We start from the raw sequence: 22,368 nt of genomic DNA, 5'->3' as shown, positions 1-22,368 counted from the left end.
ACCAAAAGGTTAATTCATCCTCGATTTTTAGAATCCGTCCAACAATCGAAACTTCATTCTGGCCGTCAAGTAAAGAGTAAATTTACAGTAACTTGCAGCGTCTCCAAAAATCAGCAGAACAGAAGTAATAAATGTTCAGGCCAGTGTTTGCTTGCTTTATTTGCTTTACAAGGGAATTGACCCGTCTCTACAGCTTAATTTGCAATTCATGATAACCTCAGGTTATCCTTCCTGCTACCAAAACAACATAAGGGAAAAACGAAGAGGTCAATATTCAGCCCTCGAAACAGCCATTGGAATGAAAGTGGACCCTTCATCAAGGGATAATTATTATATCTCCAAGGTTTAGGCAAACCAAATTGTAGATTGAATCTTTCCTCCACACTAGACCTGACTAAAAGAACGACGCACAACGGTAACAACAGCTTTTAGCTTTGATAAAAGCCCATAATAGTTGATATCAAGCTGTCTAAAATAAGCCCCAAATCAATAAGAATGTAGCAGAATAAACCATGCAAAAAGCATAACAACAAAAAACCAAAGAGAAAAAAAAAAAAAGGGATTCTGATGCTATCTCAGTTCCAGCTAAGTACTCGCGGCAACCTTAAAAACACAAGTCCGGAAGATGTTTCTTTTGATTATTTGAGAACAAAAACGTAACAATTGTGTCGAGTTGATAATGAAAGGAAATAAAATGCAGGAACGCAGAGCAAGCTATGGGAAGTAGACAGGCCAGTTGAAGTAGTATGAGTCTCGTACTTCTTTGTCCAACTCATTCCACTGCAAAAACAATCAAAATGAAATTCATAAGAACCAGAGAAAGAACTACTAGCAGCTACTGTCCACCCACGAGAATAGAAAGAAGAGGGCGCTCAAACCACGCATAACACTCTAATCAAATCATCTAACCGTACCAGGCACTCCATCAGTTGAATGGATTCAAATGCATTCATTACCTTGAATTTGTAGGGCTGTCCCTTCTCAAGTGCTTTCTTCCAGTGATACTGCTCAAACAGCATTGCCTTGTCATGCCAACTATGCATTAAAATCACAAGTAGAGCAAGAGTCAGAAAACACGCTCTAAGCATTCACAGTGACAAGGCAGCGAAGCCCTAAACACAAAAATTGGAGAACAGATCCAACCAAGAACTAATCTAAAGCAAGCTGGTAATAATCATCAATTTTAGGAGAATCTGAGAAAGGCCAAAGAAACCGTCGGAGGGGCAAGGTCTCGTCCTTGAACCTGGACAGACCTCTTCCCTCTTCACATGAAACAAATGCATGCCCCTCTACTGCTCCAATTCTTTGTCCCACATAATATTCTCAGCCTATCTATTTGTTACTACATATTACCAGGTGAAAGTAAGACGACCTTTTTGCAATTTCTAGTGAAAAAGGAGGTACAGTCTAAAACTTTCCGGCTGTCTCCAAGCTGCAACTTGATTCAAGAGAACTTACAGACCAATTCAAATTGCAAGACTCACATGCATGGAACTCTCTCTTTCATATCGTAGAAATACTACAACATACCAACAATTCTTGACATAGATATTCCTCTCAAAGTCCTACCTTCGATATAGCATCTTGTAACTTGCATCAAACCAAAACAATTAGATGAAACATCACCATAAACAGCTATCTAATAAGATAAGAAAGAGTCAGTTATGTTATTCCCAACGCATAACAAATGAAACATGACTGTCCCCAGAATGTTGCGTGCTATCTTGCTCTCTTGCTTAATGGATTTCACCATTAGCAAGATATGTTTGCGACCGTGTCCTTCATAAGAATCTCTCAGGAAGATGCTAGAGTATAAAAAAGATTTCAATAAAAGTTCATGCACATAATGTAAAATGTACTAGCAGCTAGTAGTACATTTTATACTTAAAATACACTTGACAGATTCAGCAATGTGTATAATCAAGTAGATAATAAACATAAATTGCTTCACCAATAGATTTCGGCCCACAAGTTCTGTATTTGCACATCTCTATCAACTTAAGGTCAAATCCTGGTAAGATTGGAGTGATCCAACACGACACCATGAAAGGCTTGTTTGTCATATGCAGACAATCAAGGTTAAAAGAAGCCCTAGCTACTAAGAACACTAGTTTATTATCTACTTGATTATCCACATTCATATGAGTGGCGAAAGGAAGGGGGACGTTTACTTGAACTGATTAGAAAGTGTCCACATGTAGGGATTGGTCCAGGTGAGAGCAGAGAAGATGGCGGATCCTACCCATATGTTGACGAACCGATCAGGGTCGGAGTGGGGGACTCCCGGGTCACCTCTGTATGGACTCCCAAAGTACTTCTCCATTTTCACTCGTTTATTTCTTTTTCTTTTTCTTTTTGGGCCGCCTCCCTCCGCCTCTTCTTCGCTGATTTACTTCTCTCTTTCTGTTCTCCGACGAATTTTGGAGGGTTGGGCAACGAACCGCTGCCTTATCCAGAGTTAATAGCAATTCGCAACCTTGGAAATATTACTAACTCCCTAAATGCTACTCAAATTATACACAGTTTACAGTCATTGCCCTTTCATTGCTGTACACTCACTCTGCGTTTTCTTTTTTTCAGAGGCTATTGAGAGGTCAAATTGAAATTTCCATTTTTGTTTTCCCTATTTTCCCCTTCTTAAGTTTTTATTTGGTTTAGTAGAAATAGATTATTCTCGAGGACAGCCGCCCTTGATCAAGCTGTTTAATGTCTAATCTTGCAAGAACTACATCGAACTAAGCTGATTCATACTTATATATATATATATCAAAAGTTTGTTGCAATGAATCTACACTAATGATCAGATCAGATGGTGGTTAAGTCTCCGTCAGGTTCCCCCGACTCAATTGGCCCACTCCCTAGAGTCGCTTTCCTTAAAGTAAGTTCCCCCTTTTAGGAGTAGAAGTAGGTTAGATTAGACTAGACGTGCCGCTAGTGAAAAAAAAAATCTACACTAATGGCAGAAAATGTAATTATGAATCTAGTCTAAATATGAGTGGACAAGAAAAAAAAAATAGTCATACAAATAATAAGGCTAAAGAGTAAAGACAACTCTAAATCTGACATAATAAAAGTGAAAATCTTTCAAATCTACAAAATTATATATGAAAATTTTCAAATCCCGTACAACAATGGAAAAAATAATAAAACTCTTGCAAGGAAATCCTATCGGGAGATAGTCTAGATTAATAAACTCAACTGCTAGTTTACCAGAGTTATAACATGATTACCAAGTTAAATAAATTAATAAACTCACTCACTTCATGATTAAACTTGCAACTAAGCCGAACAAAACATTCTTACAACTTTCAAGATGTCCAAACAAAAGTTTGTTATAAACTTAAGCATTCAAGGGATTTTACTAGAATATTTAGACTGAATCTTATACACAATCATAATGTATACATGGTCATCATTAGATTCATAACATATATAAAAAAATTAAATTTTAAACTCAAATTTTACATAGTTATCATTTATCTTATGCTCAAAAAAGATTAATCCAAATATTTATGGAGATGGTAAATTAGCTTCAATTATTGGAACTTCGGATGCATGTTGAAATAAACTTTTAGTGGATAAGATAAATTGAGAAATTGGTTTTGAAAAAAATGCATGTTGAAATAAACTTTTAGTGGGATAAGATAAATTGAGAAATTGGTTTTGAAAAAAAAAAAAAAAGGGGTTAGGACCTAGGAGGGGAAGAGGACGTCCTGCCCCTAAAATAGTAGGTGTAATTGAGGGGTGAAAGTCAAATACGGCAAAACTTGAGAGGTTGAAGTGTCATAACAACACTGTAGGATTAGACATTGAAAGATCTATAAATAAGGCCTCTTCACCTTCTCTAGTTTTGACTCGTCTCCCGAATCCCTCTCCTCGGTACTCACTTGATCTCCTTCCTCAACTCACTCACCAGGAGCAGGGTTTATCACTCAGTATTCGTCTATAAACCCTAACAAGTTATCCTGGAAGCTCCTCCCTTTTAAAGCTTCCTGAAACCGTAGAATTCCATCGCAGATTGATGGACTGGACGGATTTATACATTCCTACCCATCACCTCATTGTTGCAATTTCCAAATCCACAATTGTGTCCTGCCACCGTCAATTTCAGCGGTAAGTTCTCTAAATCATACCGAATATAGATTCACGGCTTTTCTTTCAATCAGGTGTGTGAGAATACACAACGGTTGATTTCTGATTCGCTTTGAATTCAATTACGAAATCTAGGGTTTTTGTACCTCTTTCTCAGCACTTGCGTCTATTATCATTGGAGTCAATTTCGTTAAAATATTGAGCTGAATGAAAGTTCTATCGACTCGTCCAACCCCCTAAATGATTCAAGAGTTTTCTGAATATGAGCGATGGAGGCAATGAGGAGAGTGCGAGAGAGATAGAGAATGTAATTGAGATTAACCCTGTTATTAGCCGATCGGGCGCCAATGAGTTCGGCCGAGCAATTGCAAAAATTGCTGTGGCGCAGATATGTGAAAGTGTGGGATTTGAGAGCTTTAACGAGTCAGCTCTCGAATCTCTTTCTGATATTGCAGTTAGGTATCTTTGTGACCTAGGGAAAACCGCAAGTTCATATGCTAATTCAGCAGGCAGGACTGCGTGTAATGTGTTTGATATAATTCAGGGGATGGAAGATTTTGGGCTGTTGCGAGGGGTTTTGGGTGCCTCAGAGGCTCATAATTGCGTCATAGAATCTGGTGCCTTGAGGGAGATCATGGACTACGTTGAGTGTGCTGAGGAGATTCCATTTGCTCAGCCTGTCCCCCAATTTCCTGTTGTCAGAGCTAGGAAACTGATACCTAGTTTCTTGCAGATGGGTGAGACACCAGAATTCAAGCAAATACCAGATTGGCTGCCTGCATTTCCTGATCCCCACACATATCGACACTCGCCTGTCTGGAATGAGAGGGTGACGGATCCTCGTGCTGATAAGATTGAGTTAGCTAGGCAAAGACGGAAGGCAGAGAGATCTTTATTGAGTTTGCAACAGAGGTTGGTGTGTAATGGTGATGTGATAGCTTCGACCTCTACCACGGAACCTCATGATAGCAAGCTGGAAATGCAACCTAATGCAAGTGAAAACCCATTTCTTGCCAAGCCTTTACAAGCTGGAGAGAAAGATGTCTCTCCTGTCATTCTTCCTGATACTGTTAGGAATCAAGCAGATGGGGAAAATCACATTTCTTTGTTGGAGGCATTTGCTCCAGCTATTGAGGCAATGAAGGATGGGCCTTCTGAATCAGGACATGATGTGGAAAAAACTCTTCCAGACAAAAGACCTGCAGTCTGTTTGGAGTTCAAAACTGGGAAAAAGGTTTTAGGTGATTTGTTGGATCTGAGACTCAGAAACAGGGGTTCTGGAAGAACAGCATCTTGGTTTGGCCATAATGATGAGAAAGATGACAAAAAAAGGAGAGCTGAGTTTATACTTAGGCAGTCTATGGAGAACCAACAGGAGCTCACTCAGTTGTAAATTAGTACATTGAATTCTTTGCTTGTTGAGAACTATCATACTTCGTTCAAAAGAAGAGCTGCGGATTAGACTAGAGCAGAGTTAGAGGCACACAGTAGTTGTACTGTTATTGTGATGAGAGTCCATGTGGGGATCTGAACCCATGTGAGGCTTTTTTGAAGTATGCTTGTTCTAATTTCTTAAGGCTGTACTATTGCTAGGATTGAAATTTGTTTCTTCAAAATTGATATTTATTTCATTTTCTTCCAGGGACACTTAATTGTGGAGTAGATGTAGCTTGTCATTTTTTGGATGATAGTGATTCACCCACCCTACATGCTGCTGTTGAGTCGTAGCTCCATTGCTTAATTTTCTGTTATGCCTTTTCCTTCGTCACTTTCATGAACTAATTGTCTTCATTAGAGACATTATAATTTTGCTTAATTTATTTGAGTGGATACTGAACCCATGCTGTTGGGCTTTATGTTTGGATCGGATATTATTTGGGATAATTTTTTGAAAAAAATACTATAGCAATTTTTTATGTGGTGTATGTGAGATAAAAAAATAATTAAAAAATATGTTGACGATGCAAATAAATAAATAAGGATTAAACCAAACAATCATGAGAATTGGCGATGAGCAGTGTTGAGTAATCGTGAGAAGCGTCAGATAAAGTTGAGATACAATATACATTTAAGAGGGCATTGGATCATGAGATGATGCTTTATGTCGATTGTAAATAAAAGATGTACTTTTTTTTTTTTTTGGATTGTTTAGCTTTTGACTTGACTAATCTAATGGAAACCCCAATCCTGATGGTCACTTGGACCCGTCTTAGAATGATGATCTGATCTTTTATTCACCATCTGCTTCCGCCCGCATAGTTTTCCTCATGTCTTTAGGTTCGTCTAGCCTCTTCTCCAAGTCCAAACTGAGAGCTCCGTCGTCACATCAGTTGTGTATGACGTCCAAATTGACCATGACTAGCGATGCCAACAACGGTCATCTTGGTGACAATAGTGTCTGGCCCTTCTTCACTGGTGTCTGTCTCCTTCTTGCATTTTAAAGGCTCAAAAATTAATTCAATTTTTTATTTCAGGCTTCAACCCTCAATTAGCACAATTCACAAACAAAAACCATCCGTTAACCGCTTCGGCGTGGTCATAGTAGATTTCCGGCAACAGATTGTAATGTAGATGTGCATATGCTATGGCCAAATGGCAAAAAGTAGAATTCATCTACTCTTACGTAAAGGAAGACCGAAACTCGTGTAGATATCCATATGGTATAGGCAAGTAGAATTGATCAACTCTTCGTACAGGACAGACCAAACTCGATCGGTACTAGGACCAGAATTGCTTCCATTTACGTAGGTGGCTTTTGGCATACTACACCATGAAACATACAGAGCGTTCTGAATTTCATTCCACTATGGTGGTAGCTGTTGGCTTTTGGCACAATACACTATGAAATATACAGAGCGTTCTGAATTTCATGGAGAGAATACGAAGGCGAATGCTCAAGGTTCCATATGAACTAGTGTCATTCAATTACTTTTTTATTATTTGCTTACAAGAAGCGTTTTAACTTTGTAATTCTAGCTATCATGTCTCTTATCCTTTAAACAAGTTCAACAGGCTGCAGAAGGAAATTTTTGTCTGGCAGCTGAAGATTTGCTTGTTTCTGAAAGTACCAGTGCTTCTATTACCAGTTCTGTTGATGACCAAATTTTAACGAAACATTAACTCAAGGCACAAGACTTGAGCCTTCTGATTTGTTATCTCAAATTGCTTGTTCAGTAATAAAGTATACAAGTCCAATATCCTAGAAGATCAGCACAACTCAGAAACGGAAATAGTAATGCTAACAAAAAAATCAGTGCCAGATATTTCCATCCATTACAAGGTCCATGAAATCCCGCATATGTTATACCTAGCTCCCCCGTGGCAACAATGCAGCTAATATGCATATAGGTCCCCTGTCAGGATAGCCATCGCACATCTACGATCCTCATCCAAAGCAGATCACTTCAATTTTGCATCGATTCCCATAGGAATTGCCTTTCCACGATGATTGAATATCATAAAATCTAGATTTTCAGGTAAAGCAACCACTCTGCATCATGGGAAAGGGTCTGACGTCAACTATTAGGACTATAACCAATTAATGGCACGACAAACAAGGTAGATATGGAGCAACAGTCGTTCAACAGGCAATCTCAATGAAACGTGAATCCCAAAACCAGAAGGTTTTTCTGGTACACACGTAAAGAGGGTTGCATATCACATTGCAAATGATCTAGAATCACACGTCTTGCACCTAAAATATTTTGTTTCTCAATCTTGTGGGAAGGCCCAATTAGAGGGGGAGGAAGGGGGATCGAGAAGGAGACATTTTCCTATTCATCTTCTGTGCGATTTCAACTATCTGAGCATCCTTTGCGAATCAGAACTGGCCTGGCTATCCTAAATTTTCAAAACTATAGAGGGAAAATTTTCTGGAAGGTTTGTCAAATGATGGAGGTACCCGTATGAAAAATCCCAACAATTAGCCTCCCAGCTAATTGGTGTTGCAAAAAAGCATGGTTCAAATGCTGGGTAAGTAATCCCCCCCAAAACGTACATACCACAAAGGTCCACTGTGATGTAAAGATTGGTCAAAAAATGGAAATTTGAAAAGCAAAAGTCATAATTGATTAACCCTACTGGAATCTGGTAGTAGGTGATTGGTTAAATTATCACACAAAATTGAACTTACATGTATTGCGAAGCATATTACTTCAACTAGTCCCCTTTAGCAATATTCATAAAATGGCACTGCAGAATACAAGTAAACAAACAATTCATATGGTATGGCACACAGTTCATACCACTACTTTCCAACAACTTGACAAGCCTAATTCAGAGTTTCAATAAAGCGTTGACATTGAGATGCCTATTGTGTACCATAAAAGATTAAAAAAAAATTTGAACCAAACTGCAGTCTTTTCCTTCTTCAGATCTAACTTCTTTTTCCAATGATTGAAAGGTTCACAACTATATTAGAAATGATACTGCATAACTTTATATAGAAAATAATATTAGGTTTGTTTATGTCTCCATCCTGTTTTAATTGTGCCTTTCTTCTTCCACTGCTCCTTATCATGTACCATAGAGAATGGTTGCCAAGATTCTCCATCTGATTTTAAGATACTTAACTGTCATTAGAGTCTGCGAAACCCATATGCAAAGGACACTCTAGCAATTATTCTCAAAAATCTCATACTCTTTCCCAGCATATTTAGTGCCTATTCTTTCTCAAATATACCAAGCATAAGCATTTTATTAACAAAGGCTGTTTTACCATTGGCACAGTTTCATTAGAAAGATAGAGGTTGCACAATGATTTCAGGACTGCAGCCTAGAAAATGAAAGGGTACATTCAATTCATCTGCATCAGTTTTAAGAAGAAGTCTTTAGATGTTTTGGTCTGCATAAAACTAGTCTTACTGTAATGCCTGTGCAAGTCTAATGAAGCATGAGGAACTTGGAAGCTCAAATTAGGAAGAATGTGGTTATTTCCAATGCAAAAGATGTGTTAGAAAGAGTACTGATGGGAGAAGGAGAAAAATGTATATTACATTAGCACGCATCTTTTGAACACCCTACTCCCCTTTAGCAGAGATCCCATCTGGCATTTAAGGGATCAATTTCAAAAAATGCAAAACTCACTCATCTCCCCCTTTTGGACTATGCAATGAAAAGGTGAATGAATAGTACAAAGAATTGTTGTAGTATCACACTATAACTGTGCTTACATATCCATATAATCAATACATTGGTACTTTCTTGTATCGACTCATCTCCTATATGCCATAGACTATATCTCCTATTCATCCGGCAGGACAAATTCAACCAAAACTAATTATCACAATTAACTCCAACAATGGTTAAGCTCATATCCACATCTGAATTTTAATGCAGCCAAAAGATCACCAATTAACATAGATTCCGCACGAAATCCACTGAAATTCAACACATATACGTGATAAACTACAAAAACATCACATAGTGCAATCTAAATGCATACATCTACACGTTGCATCACAACCGTTATTACTGTATTCATTTGCAGCTAAAAGGAAAAAGAACCACCACCTGTTCTCATCGGAATGAGAAAGTATTGAGAGGAACTTGCCGGGCACAGTCAGTGCTGCCCACATGCATAGCATTAGGCCAGCAATTAACTCCACTACCACCTGTATTCAAAAATACCAGATCCATTCACACTAAATTATCAGGCATAAAAACATAAGTTGTAATAAAATTCCTGGGAGTGCGTTACTGTCTTAAAATTCTAGCTGTGAGATGTTAGTACCATGACGCTCTGGTGGATGGGAAGGAGATCCCCCCCACCTCAAAAACCATAACCAGTGAAATCCATCCAATCTTAATATGTAGAGGGAGATAGATAGAGAAGAACTAAAGAAGGGAGGGAAGAAAGTTACGTTAATAGGAGGTCCTGAAAACTCCTCCTCGGTGATCTTCAACATTGCCCTGTCTGAAAATTTAATGGAGAATTATTGAATTACGAGAGAAAATTTTAGTCTTGGAATTTACGAATATAGCCGAGATCCGGCTGTTCAAGGGTGCAGGGAAGTTACACTGGATAGTAGAGTAGGCAGCGTGGGAGAGAATCAAAACTCCAAGCACGCCAACGACGAAGCCGACGCCCATCCTTTGTAGTCAAAGACCGGATCTTCAGCAGGAAAGGTCTCCAGGAGCTGGATATATCTCGACGGCAGAGGAAGGGCAGGCGAGAGTCAGCCGAAGGGCTTAGTTTGGGAGTAGGATAGAAAAGAAAACAAGGCAAGCTCTACGAGAGAGTTGAAGGGAAGGGAAGGATTGTTCGAAAATTTTGAGAGCTACGGGAATGATTTTGAATATAGAAATTATTAAATATTTATTTAAGAGTTTTTTAATGATAAAATAGATGTTTTTTTAAAAAAGTTGATAAATTTCATCAAAGTTTTTTTTTCATTTCCATCTAATTTGAATGAAAAAGTTTTGACTATTGTGTTATCCTTCTGAATCCTTCAATTTTTTTTCTTTCCTTTTTTACAAGTTTTCTTTTTTCTCTTTCTTTTCTATCCAAATCCTCAACTCCCAAATAAAGCCAAAATTGAATATATTTAGTTACGCTTTGGGTGATGGAAAAAATTCTCGTTTCCTAGAAAATCGAAAAGAAAAGAAATGGATAACTTTCAAGATGTCTTTCTATTTTATAAGATGATTTTTTTTTAGTATTTACTTTTAAAATATTAATTTTACATCAATTGTATTTTCAAATTTGCAAAATTTAGTTCTAATCTAAGTGGCTAGCTGTTTTTTTAATATGAAATTACTACATGACCTACATATTGTCATTTTCTTAATATTTACGTGCAAAAAAAATCAAATTTTATCTTTTTAGTGACAAAAATAAATATAACTTGATCAAATTTCACATTTTTAGAGGAAAAAATAAATATAATTTGTGTCAGATTTTAATTTTTGTGGGGGCAAAAATAAATGTGATTAAGATTATTTATTTGACTGCAAATGGGATTGAACCTTTTTCCTCCTAAAAAAAATTATGTTAAGTCATGTGATCGATTCAAGATAAAAAATGATAAAAATTTTAGATTGAAACTAAATTTTACCAATATAATTTTGTAAGAAATGTAAAATTAATATTTTAAAATAAAAGACAAAAACATTCATTTGTTTTTTTTTTTTACCGAAAACGATAAATCTAATTTATGCTACACTAAGGGGAAGGGGGCGGATGTAAGGAGATCCAGGGATAAGTCGGAGGGGACTGAACCATCACCAGTCAGATGAGTGCACAGCACACTCGCCTGAATTTTTTGGAGACAAGCCGTAGAAATGTGACATTTTTTGTGGGAGACAGGTGTGTTTGGATCCCCTGTTTTTTGGGTTGTTTTTGAAAAACTGTTTTTCACATTCCAAATGCTACAGTAAAAGTGTATTTCCAAAACAACTCCAAAAACATCATATCCAAACATTATATCAAAAACAACTACATATGTATATTTCAATTATGTATATTATATATATATAATATTATATTAATATAAATTGAAATATACAAATTGAAAATTATATATATTATATTATATAAATATTTATATAAATTAATATTATACATAATATTGTATATTATACATAATATTGTATATTATACATAATATAATATAATATACATAATATGTAATATTGTATACATAAATGTGTAAATATTTATACATAATATATTATGTACATTATATTATAATATATACATTATTAATGTACAATATTATTATGTACATTATTGTGTATAATAATGTTATGCATAATATATAATATACATAATATGTAATAATGTATATTATGTATAATGTATTATATTATGTATAATATATTATATATACAATATTATGTATATTATACAAATTGAAAATTATATATTATATATTTATATATTAAATGAATATTTATATAATGAAATATACAATAAATATTACAAATTGAAATATTATATAAACACCATATTTATAATTAATATTAATGTATATTATATATATTAAATATTTATATATTTATTTATACATATTATAAATATTTTTATATATTTATATGAATATTATATATTATATAAATTATATATAATATAACCTATATTATATATTATATATATATTATACATTTATATAAATGTACATTTATACATAATATATATATATTAATGTATATTTATAATATAAATTTATATTATGTATTATATATAATATAATACATTTATACATTTATATTAATATACATAATATTAATTTTATATTTATACATAATATTAATACATTTGTACATTTATATTAATTATATTAATTATATTAATACATTTATACTTAATATTAATATATATTAATAAAATTATAATTTTTACATTTATATAATATTCATTTGTAATTTATACATTTATTATAATATAGACTTATACATTTATAAATATATTTATATTATGTATTATATATAATATAATATATTTTTATATTTTTTTATATAAATAAATAAATATATTTATTTATAAATATTTATAAATGTATTATAAATGTATAAATGTATATTTATATAAAAATATATAAATTATAATTGATAATTTATACATTTATATAATATTCATTTATAATTTATACATTTATAATAATATACACTTATACATTTATAAATATATTTATATTATGTATTATATATAATATAATAAATTTATAATACATTTATATATTTTTATATAAATATATAAATATATTTATTTATAAACATTTATAAATGTATTATAAATGCATAAATGTATATTTATATAAAAATATAAAAATTATAAATTATAAATTGTAATTTATACATTTATATAATATTCATTTATAATTTATAATTTATAATAATACACACTTATATATTTATAAATGTATTTATATTATCTATTATATATATTATAATTCATTTATAATACATTTATATATTTTTTAGCGAATATATAAGTATATTTATTTATAAATATTTATAAATGTATTATAAATGTATAAATGTATATAAAAATAAAAATATAAAAATTATAAATTATAAAAATACCCAAAAATATGTTTTAAAAATACCTCTAAAAATAATCCAAAAAACATCTACAATAAAAGTTTTTCATATAGTTTTTGAAAAACAACTCCAAAAACAACTAATCCAAACGGACTTGTATTTCAAAAACAAAATGCTACAGTGCTGTTTTTGAAAAACAACCCCAAAAACAACTAATCCAAACAGAGCCGGGTTAAGGGAGGCAAAAAAATTAATTTGTCAAAATACGAAAGATGTCTTGAACAAATTTTCAAGAAAAAAATAAACAGATTGCAGAGGATCCAAAGGAGCGGCGGTTCTTCCGACCAATTTCTTGACAGAAAGCAAAGGAAACTTGTTAGAAGCCTACAAAATATTTTCTTATTTGCGCATTTTATCCTCACAAAAATCATTGAATAAATTTTTAGTAACATGTTCCCGAACTGGACATGTGTATAAAGAGTTATCTGGGCTTCTTTCCTTTCCTGAAACCCCCGAACTTGCTGTTAATGTTGCAATAATAATTAATAATATAATTGGAATGGTTCTCAGGACTGTATCCAGTCCGACAGTAGTGTATATTAATTTTATTAATTTAATGTCCGGTCGGATAAACTGCCGCAATTGCTCAAAAGACAGGCTTACATCACGCAGGAGTCTGACTCCTGAGAGGGCGAAGAAGTGATGAATCAAGCTCTTGATATTTTCCGGTCCTCAGGATATTATTTTAGTCGCAATCCGGTCTTCCTCAACTCCTCCAGAAACTCACCAGCATTCCTGCTGCATAAACAAAACTTTCCACTGGAACATCTTGCAGCTCCTTTGTTTGAGAAATATCGCCGTCTTGTATGTTCAAAGCGAGGTTAACTTGTCAAATGTTACTTTTTAAGTATAAGTTCTTCAATTAAATAGCGTGGTTAATTATGTTTCCCCTTCTAATCACAATATTGGCTTTTTAGCAGTTAATAGCAAGCCGTTCATCCCTACTGAGTCAAATTCTCTCCGTGTTGAGGTATTTTCTTTTCTTTTTTAAATTATTTGTGTTACTTAGCAAAAGTAATTGTCATAGCGCCGGAGATAGGACGTGGGTTCGTTTTAACGTAAAATTTGGGAGATGTACATTCTATGCAACACTTGTGTGTTTTTCCTTTTCTTCGTACGAATTGTGAATGAGTGTTCCGAGTAATTTTTAGGCTTTTTTAAGACTTGAAACGAATCTTGAACACCGATACGTTTGTTTTGACGAGTTGCTTAAGTTGGTTGTCTATTATTTATTGCACAATTGCTACCTATTTTTTATTGGACAATTGCTCTTGAAATCCGTATAGATAGTTCTGAAATTGGATCTCTAAACTATTGAAGGTACATATAGTGACTCAAGAGAACTGATATATTCTTTGCGTGTATATATTTTAGTGCTATGTGTTATGATGCGATTTGTGAGAGGTGAAGAGCTAGAATTTTGATCTTTATAATTTGATGTTGGCTGATTTTATCTTATGTTTTGATGAATGAACTTTTGGGAGGCAGTAATTTTGGTCTTTCTTCGTTTAACACCATCTGTTGTATGGTTTTCTGATCTAAGTTGCCACAAAAAGGGAGGTTTTTGTTTGGGGGGGGGGGGGGGGGGGGTGGGGTGGCGGTGCAATGAGTTGAACTGGAGGAGGAGACATTTGACTGTGTTAATAGAACTTCAGTTGCTCTATTGTTGATATTTCTTATGCATCGGTCATTACTTTATATTTTGGCTATTAGTTTAGCTTTTCATTCATATTGCTTTTAGGCTGAAGCTTGTGATGGAGCAGATTTCAGTGCGGTACCTCATGTACAAACTCTTAGAGAATTCCCAAAAGAAGAGCTCTCAGAAAAAGTTGTTATGGTCAGATTTGATTCCAGGCTTCTATTTCAGCAACTTCAGGAACGGAAGATCCAATGTGAGAATGCAGTTTCTACCATCAAGTATCTACATGAAGCAGGTGCAAAAGTAATTCTAGTCAGTAGCTGGGATGCTGATGCTGAAAATACTATGAAGATTGTTAGAGCAGAATCAATTGCCGGTATGATTATTCTGATCTCTGACCAAATGTTCTTCTTGGTTCTCACCTCTCCATCCTTTCTTAGCACCATGTAGCATGTTAATAATTAAAATGAATTTTGATTGTCATGAAAATGCCCAAGGTTGGACTTTACATGCTTGGTGGCTTTTTATGATGGTAAGTGGAATGGTTTTCACGGGATGATGTGAAGTAGTGTCTCAAATGATTTTTCTGTTGTCTCTGTTTCAGGAGCTCTTTCTTCAGTTCTTCAAGTCAAAGTTGTGCCAGTCAAATTAGTTACCAGGCACATGCACTCTGCTAAACAGGAATCTAACATCCTTCTTCTGGAAAATCTTTTTCAATTTAAAGAAGAACCTGCAAATTGTAAAGGGTTTGCCAGGCTATTGTCATCTGGGGTGGATATCTTTGTAAATGATGCCTTTTCTCAATCTCATAGAGTTCTTGCATCAACTGTTGCTATTTCTCGCTTCTGCTATGCCTCTATTGCTGGATTTCACTTTGAAGCTGTTCTTTCTCAACTGAAGAACATTACCAAGACCAGCCAAAAGCCCTATGTTGCCATTGTAACAATCTAGATGTCCTTTTGCTTTAGAGTAAACTTTCCTAGTTCATTATCATGTGCAGTAAGGTCTCTTCTCACTCTTTGTGTTATTATGACAAATGCTCTGATATTCAATGCAGATAGGGGGAGGGAATCTAGTAGAAAAAGCAGCTGCTCTGCGTCTTCTAGTGTGTATTTGTGATGGTCTGGTGTTTGTTGGTAATATAGCTTTCCAGATAATGCACGCCCTTGGATTACCTCTGCCAATGAAACTGGTGGAACACGGTGCTACTGAGGAAGCACTTACTCTAATCAATTCTATGAAGTCAAGGCGCAGAGCAGTTATTGTACCTAAAGATTTTCTGTGCCTAAATAATCTTAATCCAGAGAAGTTGGAGATATTTTCTGCTGATTGTCTAGTAGATGGTAGTGTTTTTAATCTTTAGAAAGGCTATATTATATTAGCAGCAATTGGAGAACAATGTGATGCCACATTTATTTATTTCATAGAAATGATATCTATGTTTATCTTTCCTCATTGTTGCCGGGTCATCATATTCCTATCTCAAAATATGGTGTTTGTCTTGGGTTGGAATATATTTTATCAGTAATCACATTCAAACAGTGGTTCTGATTCCATCTGAACAAAAATCAAAGTTGGAGGGTGTAGTCTTTCACAGTTTAATATTTCAAGAAATGTGAAGGTTTAATGTGTATTTTCTCATGCATATGTTTTTCTGTGACTAGGTTGGCAACCTGTTGATCTTGGGCCAGAGTCACTGGAGGAAATTGCCTCATTGGTTTCAAAATGTAAGGTATGTTTTCATCATCTTTTTTATTTGAGTGAGCTTACGCATATAAATAAAATTGATGCCTTGTGTATGCATAGCTGTGCTAATAAGGTAGGAAGTAATGATTGGATCACAGTTCTATTAGGAAGATTCTGAACTTAATTAAATCAATGCATCAATTGAAGGAAAGGTGTATTGGGATTTGATACGCAGTCTTAATTGTTATAATATTCTGGGAGTCTCGTGTATGCTTTTTGGTTGTCTTAACAGATGCGTGTTTTTGTAATCTTTCTTTCATTCTTCTTCTTCTTTGTTATTTTTTAATTCTTATTTTATTGTCTCACAGAAAATATTGTGGATCGGTCCAGTGAGATTTGGGTTGTCACGTAGCGATGCTGGTGAAGCATCAAGATTGGGAGCAGTGGTTGATAGGCTGAGGAGTCAAAACAACTTGGAAACAATTCTTGTTGGAAAGGTGGCTTGCACAACAGTTCTGGGATCCAATCTGAATTATAGTGTTATTGAGAATGCTTCTGCCGTGTGGGAGTTTCTCAAGGGAAGAAGTCTTCCTGGCCTGATGGCCTTGGACAGAGTATGCTTTCAAAATAGATTAAACTTTTATTGCCTTCCATGCTTGCCCTTTTGTTCTATTCTGTTTCTCATGACTGACTAAAAGGTTCTGTTTCACAACTAGAAAGTGTGGTTGATGGATGATTTCATGTCTCATTTTCAGTTTAGACTTCATTGTTCCTCAGTCCCTCCTGCATTACTTTCTCATATTAAAAAACCCACACTACGTGTAAAACAGGGCCTTCTCTTTCTGAATGGCAAACTCCTATAGCTAAATTAAGTGAACAAAATTTTTCTGGAGGTCATAGTTAGTGCTAGTATGAACTCTTGTTTGTTCCTTGATGATTAGATTGTCTAGCAAGTATTTCTTATCATCTACACTCTATTGCAGAGTGTTTTTGTAGCTTGGTGGAGCAATGTGTGCAAGACTTTCTATTTTACTGCTGTTATTGATTGTAAAATTTTACGGCTCTGTTAAATTGGTGGTGCAATCTAATTTTTGTCATGACAAGGAAAAGTTAAGGAGCTCTTGAAAAGATCATGGAAGTTTTGCACTCCATTTGGACCGTATTTGATCAGTTACTGGGATTGGTTAACAATTAGGTAGTTTAGTGAAATTTTATCTAGTAACGGTTAACATAGGTGTTATTTTGGTTGATCAGCTGATCCTGGGTCTACAGTTTCTCTGGCCTTTTCTGTTTCCAAGTGACATTTTGTTTCCTTGATTGCTATATGTTCTTGGTGCTGCCTTTTTGTTTGTTACAGAACAGTCATCCTGCTCTGTTAAGTGCTTTATTGTCTCTACCACTTGAAATAATGTGACACCTACATTTGCGTTTGCATAAATGTAGTTGGCAGACGAGAAATTGTAGATCATTTAATATTTTAAATGCATGAGATCATCTGGATGACAAAGGTAGATATCCTATTCACAAGCACTGAAGACTGAATAACCTTCCAGTGTAAAAGTTGATTTCCTGATTGGTGTTTTTGCAGTCGTATCCATTTGACATAAAGTGGGATGGTGTTTACGATGATCCAACTCGTCCTCTGGTTGTTGATGTTGGAAGTGGTATTGACCTCTTAGCTAGCAGTATATTTTTTCCCTTGTATTACTGAACCATGTCTTCTCTGAGGAAAAAATTGAAGTGGATTATCAAAGTTTTCTAACTGTAGTCTCGTTTTGATATAACTAATAGGATTAGAATACTTCAATTAGGATGCTGGATGAAAAGCTTAAAACCATGAACTAGACGAGTAGAGCCAGACTTTTTAGTTTTTGGTGTCTGACATTGGGAGGTGCAAATGACAGGAAATGGGTTGTTTCTGTTTGGAATGGCAAAGAAGAGGAAGGATCTGAATTTCTTGGGACTGGAGATTAATGGAAAGGTTATGTGGATTATGAATTTTCCCCTGCAGGATTTTTCAGTTTTTGTATTAAAGATTTATTGTCTCTTTCCTTGTCTCAGCTGGTAAATCGATGTCTTGAACGTGTTCTCCAAACTGGCATGAAGAATGGGTATATATGTTCTTTCATAAACCATGATTAAATGTTTCATTGCACTTTCGGAAATAGAATTCTTTCATAAACCACATGATTTTTGCAAAATAGCACAAAATTTGTCTACAAACATTTCTATAACTTCACTGCAGTATTGGGTCAAATTAGAACATTCTCTGTTTCCTTTTTCTTTTTTTTAGGAGCACCATATCATGCATTGATATTTAACACAAGTTTATTTCATTGGTTACATTTGATGATTTATAGGCTCCACCTTCATTTTAATCATGTAATAGAGTATCTACTTCAAAATTCAAGTTCATGTATAGTTTCTTTACATACATTGTAATATGGGGTGCTGCATCAGTCAAAATCTTCATTGTATTAAGTTAATTAGCTTAATAGGAGTCTGTATGGTAGGTTCTAGGTCTCATAAATTTGCTTTGGATACATTGTGTTTTTCTAAATAAGTATCTGTGGATTTACATTTTTTCCCCTTATATCTTAGGAGGCAATATGTACCTCTATTGATAAACTTAACGTTAATGTGTTTTACTAGCATTTTCTTTTTCATCTTATAGATACATCATTAGAACGAATGCAGCTTCAACATTTCGCTCCATTATCTCAAGTTACCCAGGAGAATTGGTTCTTGTTTCAATACAGGTAAATTTAGTAATGAAGCTTTAGATGAACTCAGTGGAACTTGGTAACCAGCTTTCATAATCCACTCTGTTCAATGATTGGTAAGAGTCTGAAGTTATTAGAACATTAAAAATGTAAAAAGGCCTTCTTTGAACTTGGTTCAATACGATGAAGCAAGATCCCACCTTGACATAAATGGTTGAAGAATCAAAGCTCGTGAAATTATTTTACAGACTCAACAAAAGACTGCTTTTAATTTTTAACAATCTTTTGAACCCATTAAGTAGAGCTTCATCTTCCTCTTCACGATAAACTGTTGGCTGAACCAGAACAGAATTTATCTTCTCAGCCTTAGAATTGTTTTCCACCTTTCAATTGATATGCCATTCTGAATCTAGTGACTGTACCAAATAAAATTTTCTCCTGAGGCAAGACTCTTGGTAAACAGTGTCCAAATCCAGACTTTAACAAACCTGAACACCGGTGGAAAATGGTGCAGAGGTCATTGATTGAAGCAATTGCTGATTTGCTTGCTTTGGGTGGAAAGGTACTAATACAACTGCTCCTCTTAAATTTTGTCTGCCTGAAACATTCTTGGATCATTGTGCCTAGTATTAGTCTCTGTTTAAATCAGGCTTATTACCTGATTCAAAAGTAATTCAAATATGCTAAGATTTGCAAACAACTGGAACCCAAGAGCATATTATGTTCATGGTGCACATCAGAGCTCGCCACTTTCTTGATCTGAGAAATATAGTTCTGCACCTCTTAATCTAGCGTCCATCAAGGATATCTGTGTACAAGATTAATGGGCAGCTTAGGACATGACATGAATAAAATAAAGCTCGTCTGCTTCAGCTGCTTTGCTTACACTTGAAACTATGGTATTGCTCTTTGCTGTGTGATTTTGGTGATGGGTGAAGTGTCATCGTTGCATTAACTTTTCCAGAGTACGATGGTCTCCTAGGGAGTCACTTAGGCTTTGCTGGTCCATTAGCTGAATAATTCTAATCTGTAATGTTTTTCATGCTTGAAATTAGGTATTTCTTCAGTCAGACATAGAAGGAGTTGCAATAAGAATGAAAAGCGAATTTGTTAAGTATGGTAAAGGCAAGATCATGGTTATGGATGAGCCAGAGGATGCTTCATGTTACCAAAGACAATGGCTGAATGAAAATCCCTTTGGGGTTCGATCGGATTGGGAACAACATGTTTTAGACCGGGGTGCCAATATGTATAGATTACTTCTTTCAAAACCAGCCATAATTGCTGGAAGTACTTGTAGAGGGTAAATGCATTTGCAACACGATTTTTGCAATTGGAGAAATTAGCTCATCATTTTTGCAACGGCAATGTGTCTTTTCTCTTGTGCAGCAGCAAAATGTGTCTTTACACAGGTATCTTTTTTCTTAGTCAATGGATCATTGTTTTCAGTCTTTACTCTAGGAGTAGTTGGTTCATTCTTATCGCAGTTGACATAATCATTTCTGAACTTTGTGGCAGGATCAGAATGTGGTTTCAGGGCTAGAATCCAAGCACAAACTTATCTGGGATTGATATAGATATATGGTTGGTAGCGATATATATTAACCTCCTTAAGCTATATCATCATTTCAGAAGGTCCCCTTCTCTCACTAAATTTGCAAGAATCGAATGAGATTAGGCTTGCGCCTTTCATCTTGTAGATGAAGAATACGTTTTTTCAAAAATTACAGAACAAAAATTACATGATCTAATCCTTCAATATGGCTTATCTTTTAACTCAAAAAAACATTTTATCCAACTGTAGAACAATGATTTGACCATAGTAAAAATAATTGACTCAAAATACTTTACATAAAAGCAGAAACATCTAAATTAGCACAAGCAATACAAATGGTCTCTCAAGTCTCAACCAAGGGAAGTGCAGTCAGATAAAAGCTGTGTTCCAACAGTGAACAAAAAGAAAAAAAAATGTGAAAAGAAGAAGCTCAAGAACAAAGCCACAAATTAAAAAACCAAAGCCAACCCAATAAATTAGCTAACAACCAAAGGAAAGACTAAAAAAAAAAAAATCACAGAAAAAAATGAACAAATTTCTGAGGCACTTGATATGCCAAAAAATAAAAGCATGAAACAATGAAGGAAAGAAGCATGGCAAAACTTAACAGTCAAAATCTCACCTTCAGAAAGTAGGGTTGCTGTCCTGTCGAGTCGAGTCGAACTCGACTAATGCACTACTCGAGCTCGACTCGAGACAAAATAACTAAGCTCGAACTCGTCAACCTTTTAAAATTTGAGCTCGAGCTCGAGCTCGAGCTCGACATCAATTTATGGAACTCGAGCTCGAACTCGAGCTCGAGTTTAATTAAATGTAATCAATTCAAATCAAGTTCAATCGAGTCTAATCAAGCTCAAGTAATAAAAATTACTAATATTTTATATATAATTTTAAATAAAGGATACTATTGACATTTCACAATAATAAAAATTAAAATATATATTACAAAAAGCTCGAGAGAGCTTGTCGAACTTTCGAGTATTATATTTTCAAACTCGAACTCGACTCGATAGCTCTAACGAGCAGCTCAAACTCGAGATCGAGCTTGGTCAATCGAGCTCGAGCTCGAGCTGCTGACCAAGTAGCTCGCGAGCTCGAGCCGAGCTACTTGGTTCAGCTCCACCGCTATCAGGAAGCGGCAATGAAGAAAAAAATGCAAAAATAAAAGGGAAAAATGCACTTTTCATCCTCAAAGTTTGGGTTCTTGACCAATTTCACCTCAAAGTTTCACTCAAAACACATTTCATCCTCAAAGATCCGTAATTTTGTCAAATTAAGGACAATTGACGGAAATTTGCATGTGAACCGTTAGAACCAACTTTAAACCCAACAAAAATGGGTAAAACTGAATGGAGCTATTTTTTTAATGGAACAATAATTTGCAACGGACAAAAACCAACATTCTTTTCCTTCTTCCCTCTCCTTCGTTATGATCCACACACACCGCACTATCCTTCCTTCCTTCCTCTCTTTGCTCTTTCTCTCTCAGAGAGTGAGAGAGAGGGAAGGGGAAATGAGTTTTAGGGATTTTTCCGTTCTTTTCTTTCTCCGCACCTATCTCACCCCTGTCGTTCATGCCTCACGCCTCACGCCTAATGACCCACGACCCTTTCAGTACCCTCATGCCTAAT

The 22,368-nt window shown here is 34.9% G+C and overlaps 4 protein-coding genes across 10 annotated transcripts; 2 read left to right on the top strand and 2 right to left on the bottom strand.

The window, feature by feature from the left end:
- Nucleotides 1-617: 617 nt before the first annotated feature.
- On the bottom strand, nucleotides 618-2,724 carry LOC113697490 (uncharacterized). Its single transcript, XM_027217128.2, has 3 exons — nucleotides 2,172-2,724; nucleotides 957-1,035; nucleotides 618-780 (listed from the first exon to the last, which is right to left on the bottom strand). The coding sequence occupies exons 1-3, from the start codon at nucleotides 2,321-2,323 to the stop codon at nucleotides 715-717; spliced, it is 297 nt and encodes a 98-aa protein (XP_027072929.1). The 5' UTR covers nucleotides 2,324-2,724; the 3' UTR covers nucleotides 618-714.
- Nucleotides 2,725-3,834: 1,110 nt separating this feature from the next.
- LOC140003809 (transcription initiation factor TFIID subunit 8-like) lies at nucleotides 3,835-5,733 on the top strand. Of its 2 annotated transcripts, none has more exons than XM_072052188.1 (2): nucleotides 3,835-4,113; nucleotides 4,250-5,733. In XM_072052188.1, exon 2 carries the CDS (start codon nucleotides 4,355-4,357, stop codon nucleotides 5,483-5,485), a length of 1,131 nt encoding a protein of 376 aa, XP_071908289.1. In that variant the 5' UTR covers nucleotides 3,835-4,113; nucleotides 4,250-4,354; the 3' UTR covers nucleotides 5,486-5,733. The 2 variants fall into 2 exon arrangements, with proteins under 2 accessions (XP_071908289.1, XP_071908288.1); XM_072052187.1 differs by having other exon boundaries at nucleotides 4,228-5,733.
- Nucleotides 5,734-7,195: 1,462 nt separating this feature from the next.
- LOC140008294 (membrane magnesium transporter-like) lies at nucleotides 7,196-10,370 on the bottom strand. Its single transcript, XM_072052185.1, has 4 exons — nucleotides 10,110-10,370; nucleotides 9,954-10,006; nucleotides 9,604-9,704; nucleotides 7,196-7,582 (listed from the first exon to the last, which is right to left on the bottom strand). The coding sequence occupies exons 1-4, from the start codon at nucleotides 10,180-10,182 to the stop codon at nucleotides 7,492-7,494; spliced, it is 318 nt and encodes a 105-aa protein (XP_071908286.1). The 5' UTR covers nucleotides 10,183-10,370; the 3' UTR covers nucleotides 7,196-7,491.
- A 3,017-nt stretch (nucleotides 10,371-13,387) lies between these two features.
- LOC140004272 (phosphoglycerate kinase, cytosolic-like) lies at nucleotides 13,388-20,544 on the top strand. Of its 6 annotated transcripts, none has more exons than XM_072052179.1 (13): nucleotides 13,391-13,954; nucleotides 14,052-14,104; nucleotides 14,876-15,149; nucleotides 15,378-15,712; nucleotides 15,831-16,116; nucleotides 16,438-16,505; nucleotides 16,828-17,073; nucleotides 18,048-18,123; nucleotides 18,364-18,440; nucleotides 18,521-18,570; nucleotides 19,134-19,218; nucleotides 19,646-19,744; nucleotides 20,238-20,544. In XM_072052179.1, the coding sequence occupies exons 1-13, from the start codon at nucleotides 13,777-13,779 to the stop codon at nucleotides 20,487-20,489; spliced, it is 2,079 nt and encodes a 692-aa protein (XP_071908280.1). In that variant the 5' UTR covers nucleotides 13,391-13,776; the 3' UTR covers nucleotides 20,490-20,544. The 6 variants fall into 6 exon arrangements, with proteins under 6 accessions (XP_071908282.1, XP_071908280.1, XP_071908281.1 ...); XM_072052180.1 differs by having other exon boundaries at nucleotides 13,392-13,954; nucleotides 14,055-14,104; XM_072052184.1 differs by having other exon boundaries at nucleotides 13,797-13,938.
- The last annotated feature ends 1,824 nt before the right edge of the window (nucleotides 20,545-22,368 follow it).

Source organism: Coffea arabica, chromosome 6c (genome assembly GCF_036785885.1).
Source record: "Coffea arabica cultivar ET-39 chromosome 6c, Coffea Arabica ET-39 HiFi, whole genome shotgun sequence".
Lineage (NCBI taxonomy): Eukaryota > Viridiplantae > Streptophyta > Magnoliopsida > Gentianales > Rubiaceae > Coffea > Coffea arabica.
The sequence above is the reverse complement of the archived record's forward strand: the minus strand, read 5'-3'. Positions and strand labels throughout refer to the sequence as shown.

Bases quoted from the DNA above. Each gene is read 5' to 3' on its own strand.
- LOC140008294 (XM_072052185.1), bottom strand. From the start codon at position 10,182: ATGGGCGTCGGCTTCGTCGTTGGCGTGCTTGGAGTTTTGATTCTCTCC. The intron at 10,007-10,109 runs GTAACTTCCCTG...TTAAATTTTCAG, and splicing joins TGCCTACTCTACTATCCAGT to ACAGGGCAATGTTGAAGATC. The intron at 7,583-9,603 runs GTGGTGGTTCTT...CCCATGATGCAG, and splicing joins TCTCATTCCGATGAGAACAG to AGTGGTTGCTTTACCTGAAA.
- LOC113697490 (XM_027217128.2), bottom strand. From the start codon at position 2,323: ATGGAGAAGTACTTTGGGAGTCCATACAGAGGTGACCCGGGAGTCCCC. The intron at 1,036-2,171 runs GTAAACGTCCCC...TTTAATGCATAG, and splicing joins ACACTTTCTAATCAGTTCAA to TTGGCATGACAAGGCAATGC. The intron at 781-956 runs GTAATGAATGCA...TTGTTTTTGCAG, and splicing joins GACAGCCCTACAAATTCAAG to TGGAATGAGTTGGACAAAGA.
- LOC140004272 (XM_072052179.1), top strand. From the start codon at position 13,777: ATGAATCAAGCTCTTGATATTTTCCGGTCCTCAGGATATTATTTTAGT. The intron at 14,105-14,875 runs GTATTTTCTTTT...TATTGCTTTTAG, and splicing joins CAAATTCTCTCCGTGTTGAG to GCTGAAGCTTGTGATGGAGC. The intron at 15,713-15,830 runs GTAACAATCTAG...TATTCAATGCAG, and splicing joins AAAAGCCCTATGTTGCCATT to ATAGGGGGAGGGAATCTAGT.
- LOC140003809 (XM_072052188.1), top strand. From the start codon at position 4,355: ATGAGCGATGGAGGCAATGAGGAGAGTGCGAGAGAGATAGAGAATGTA.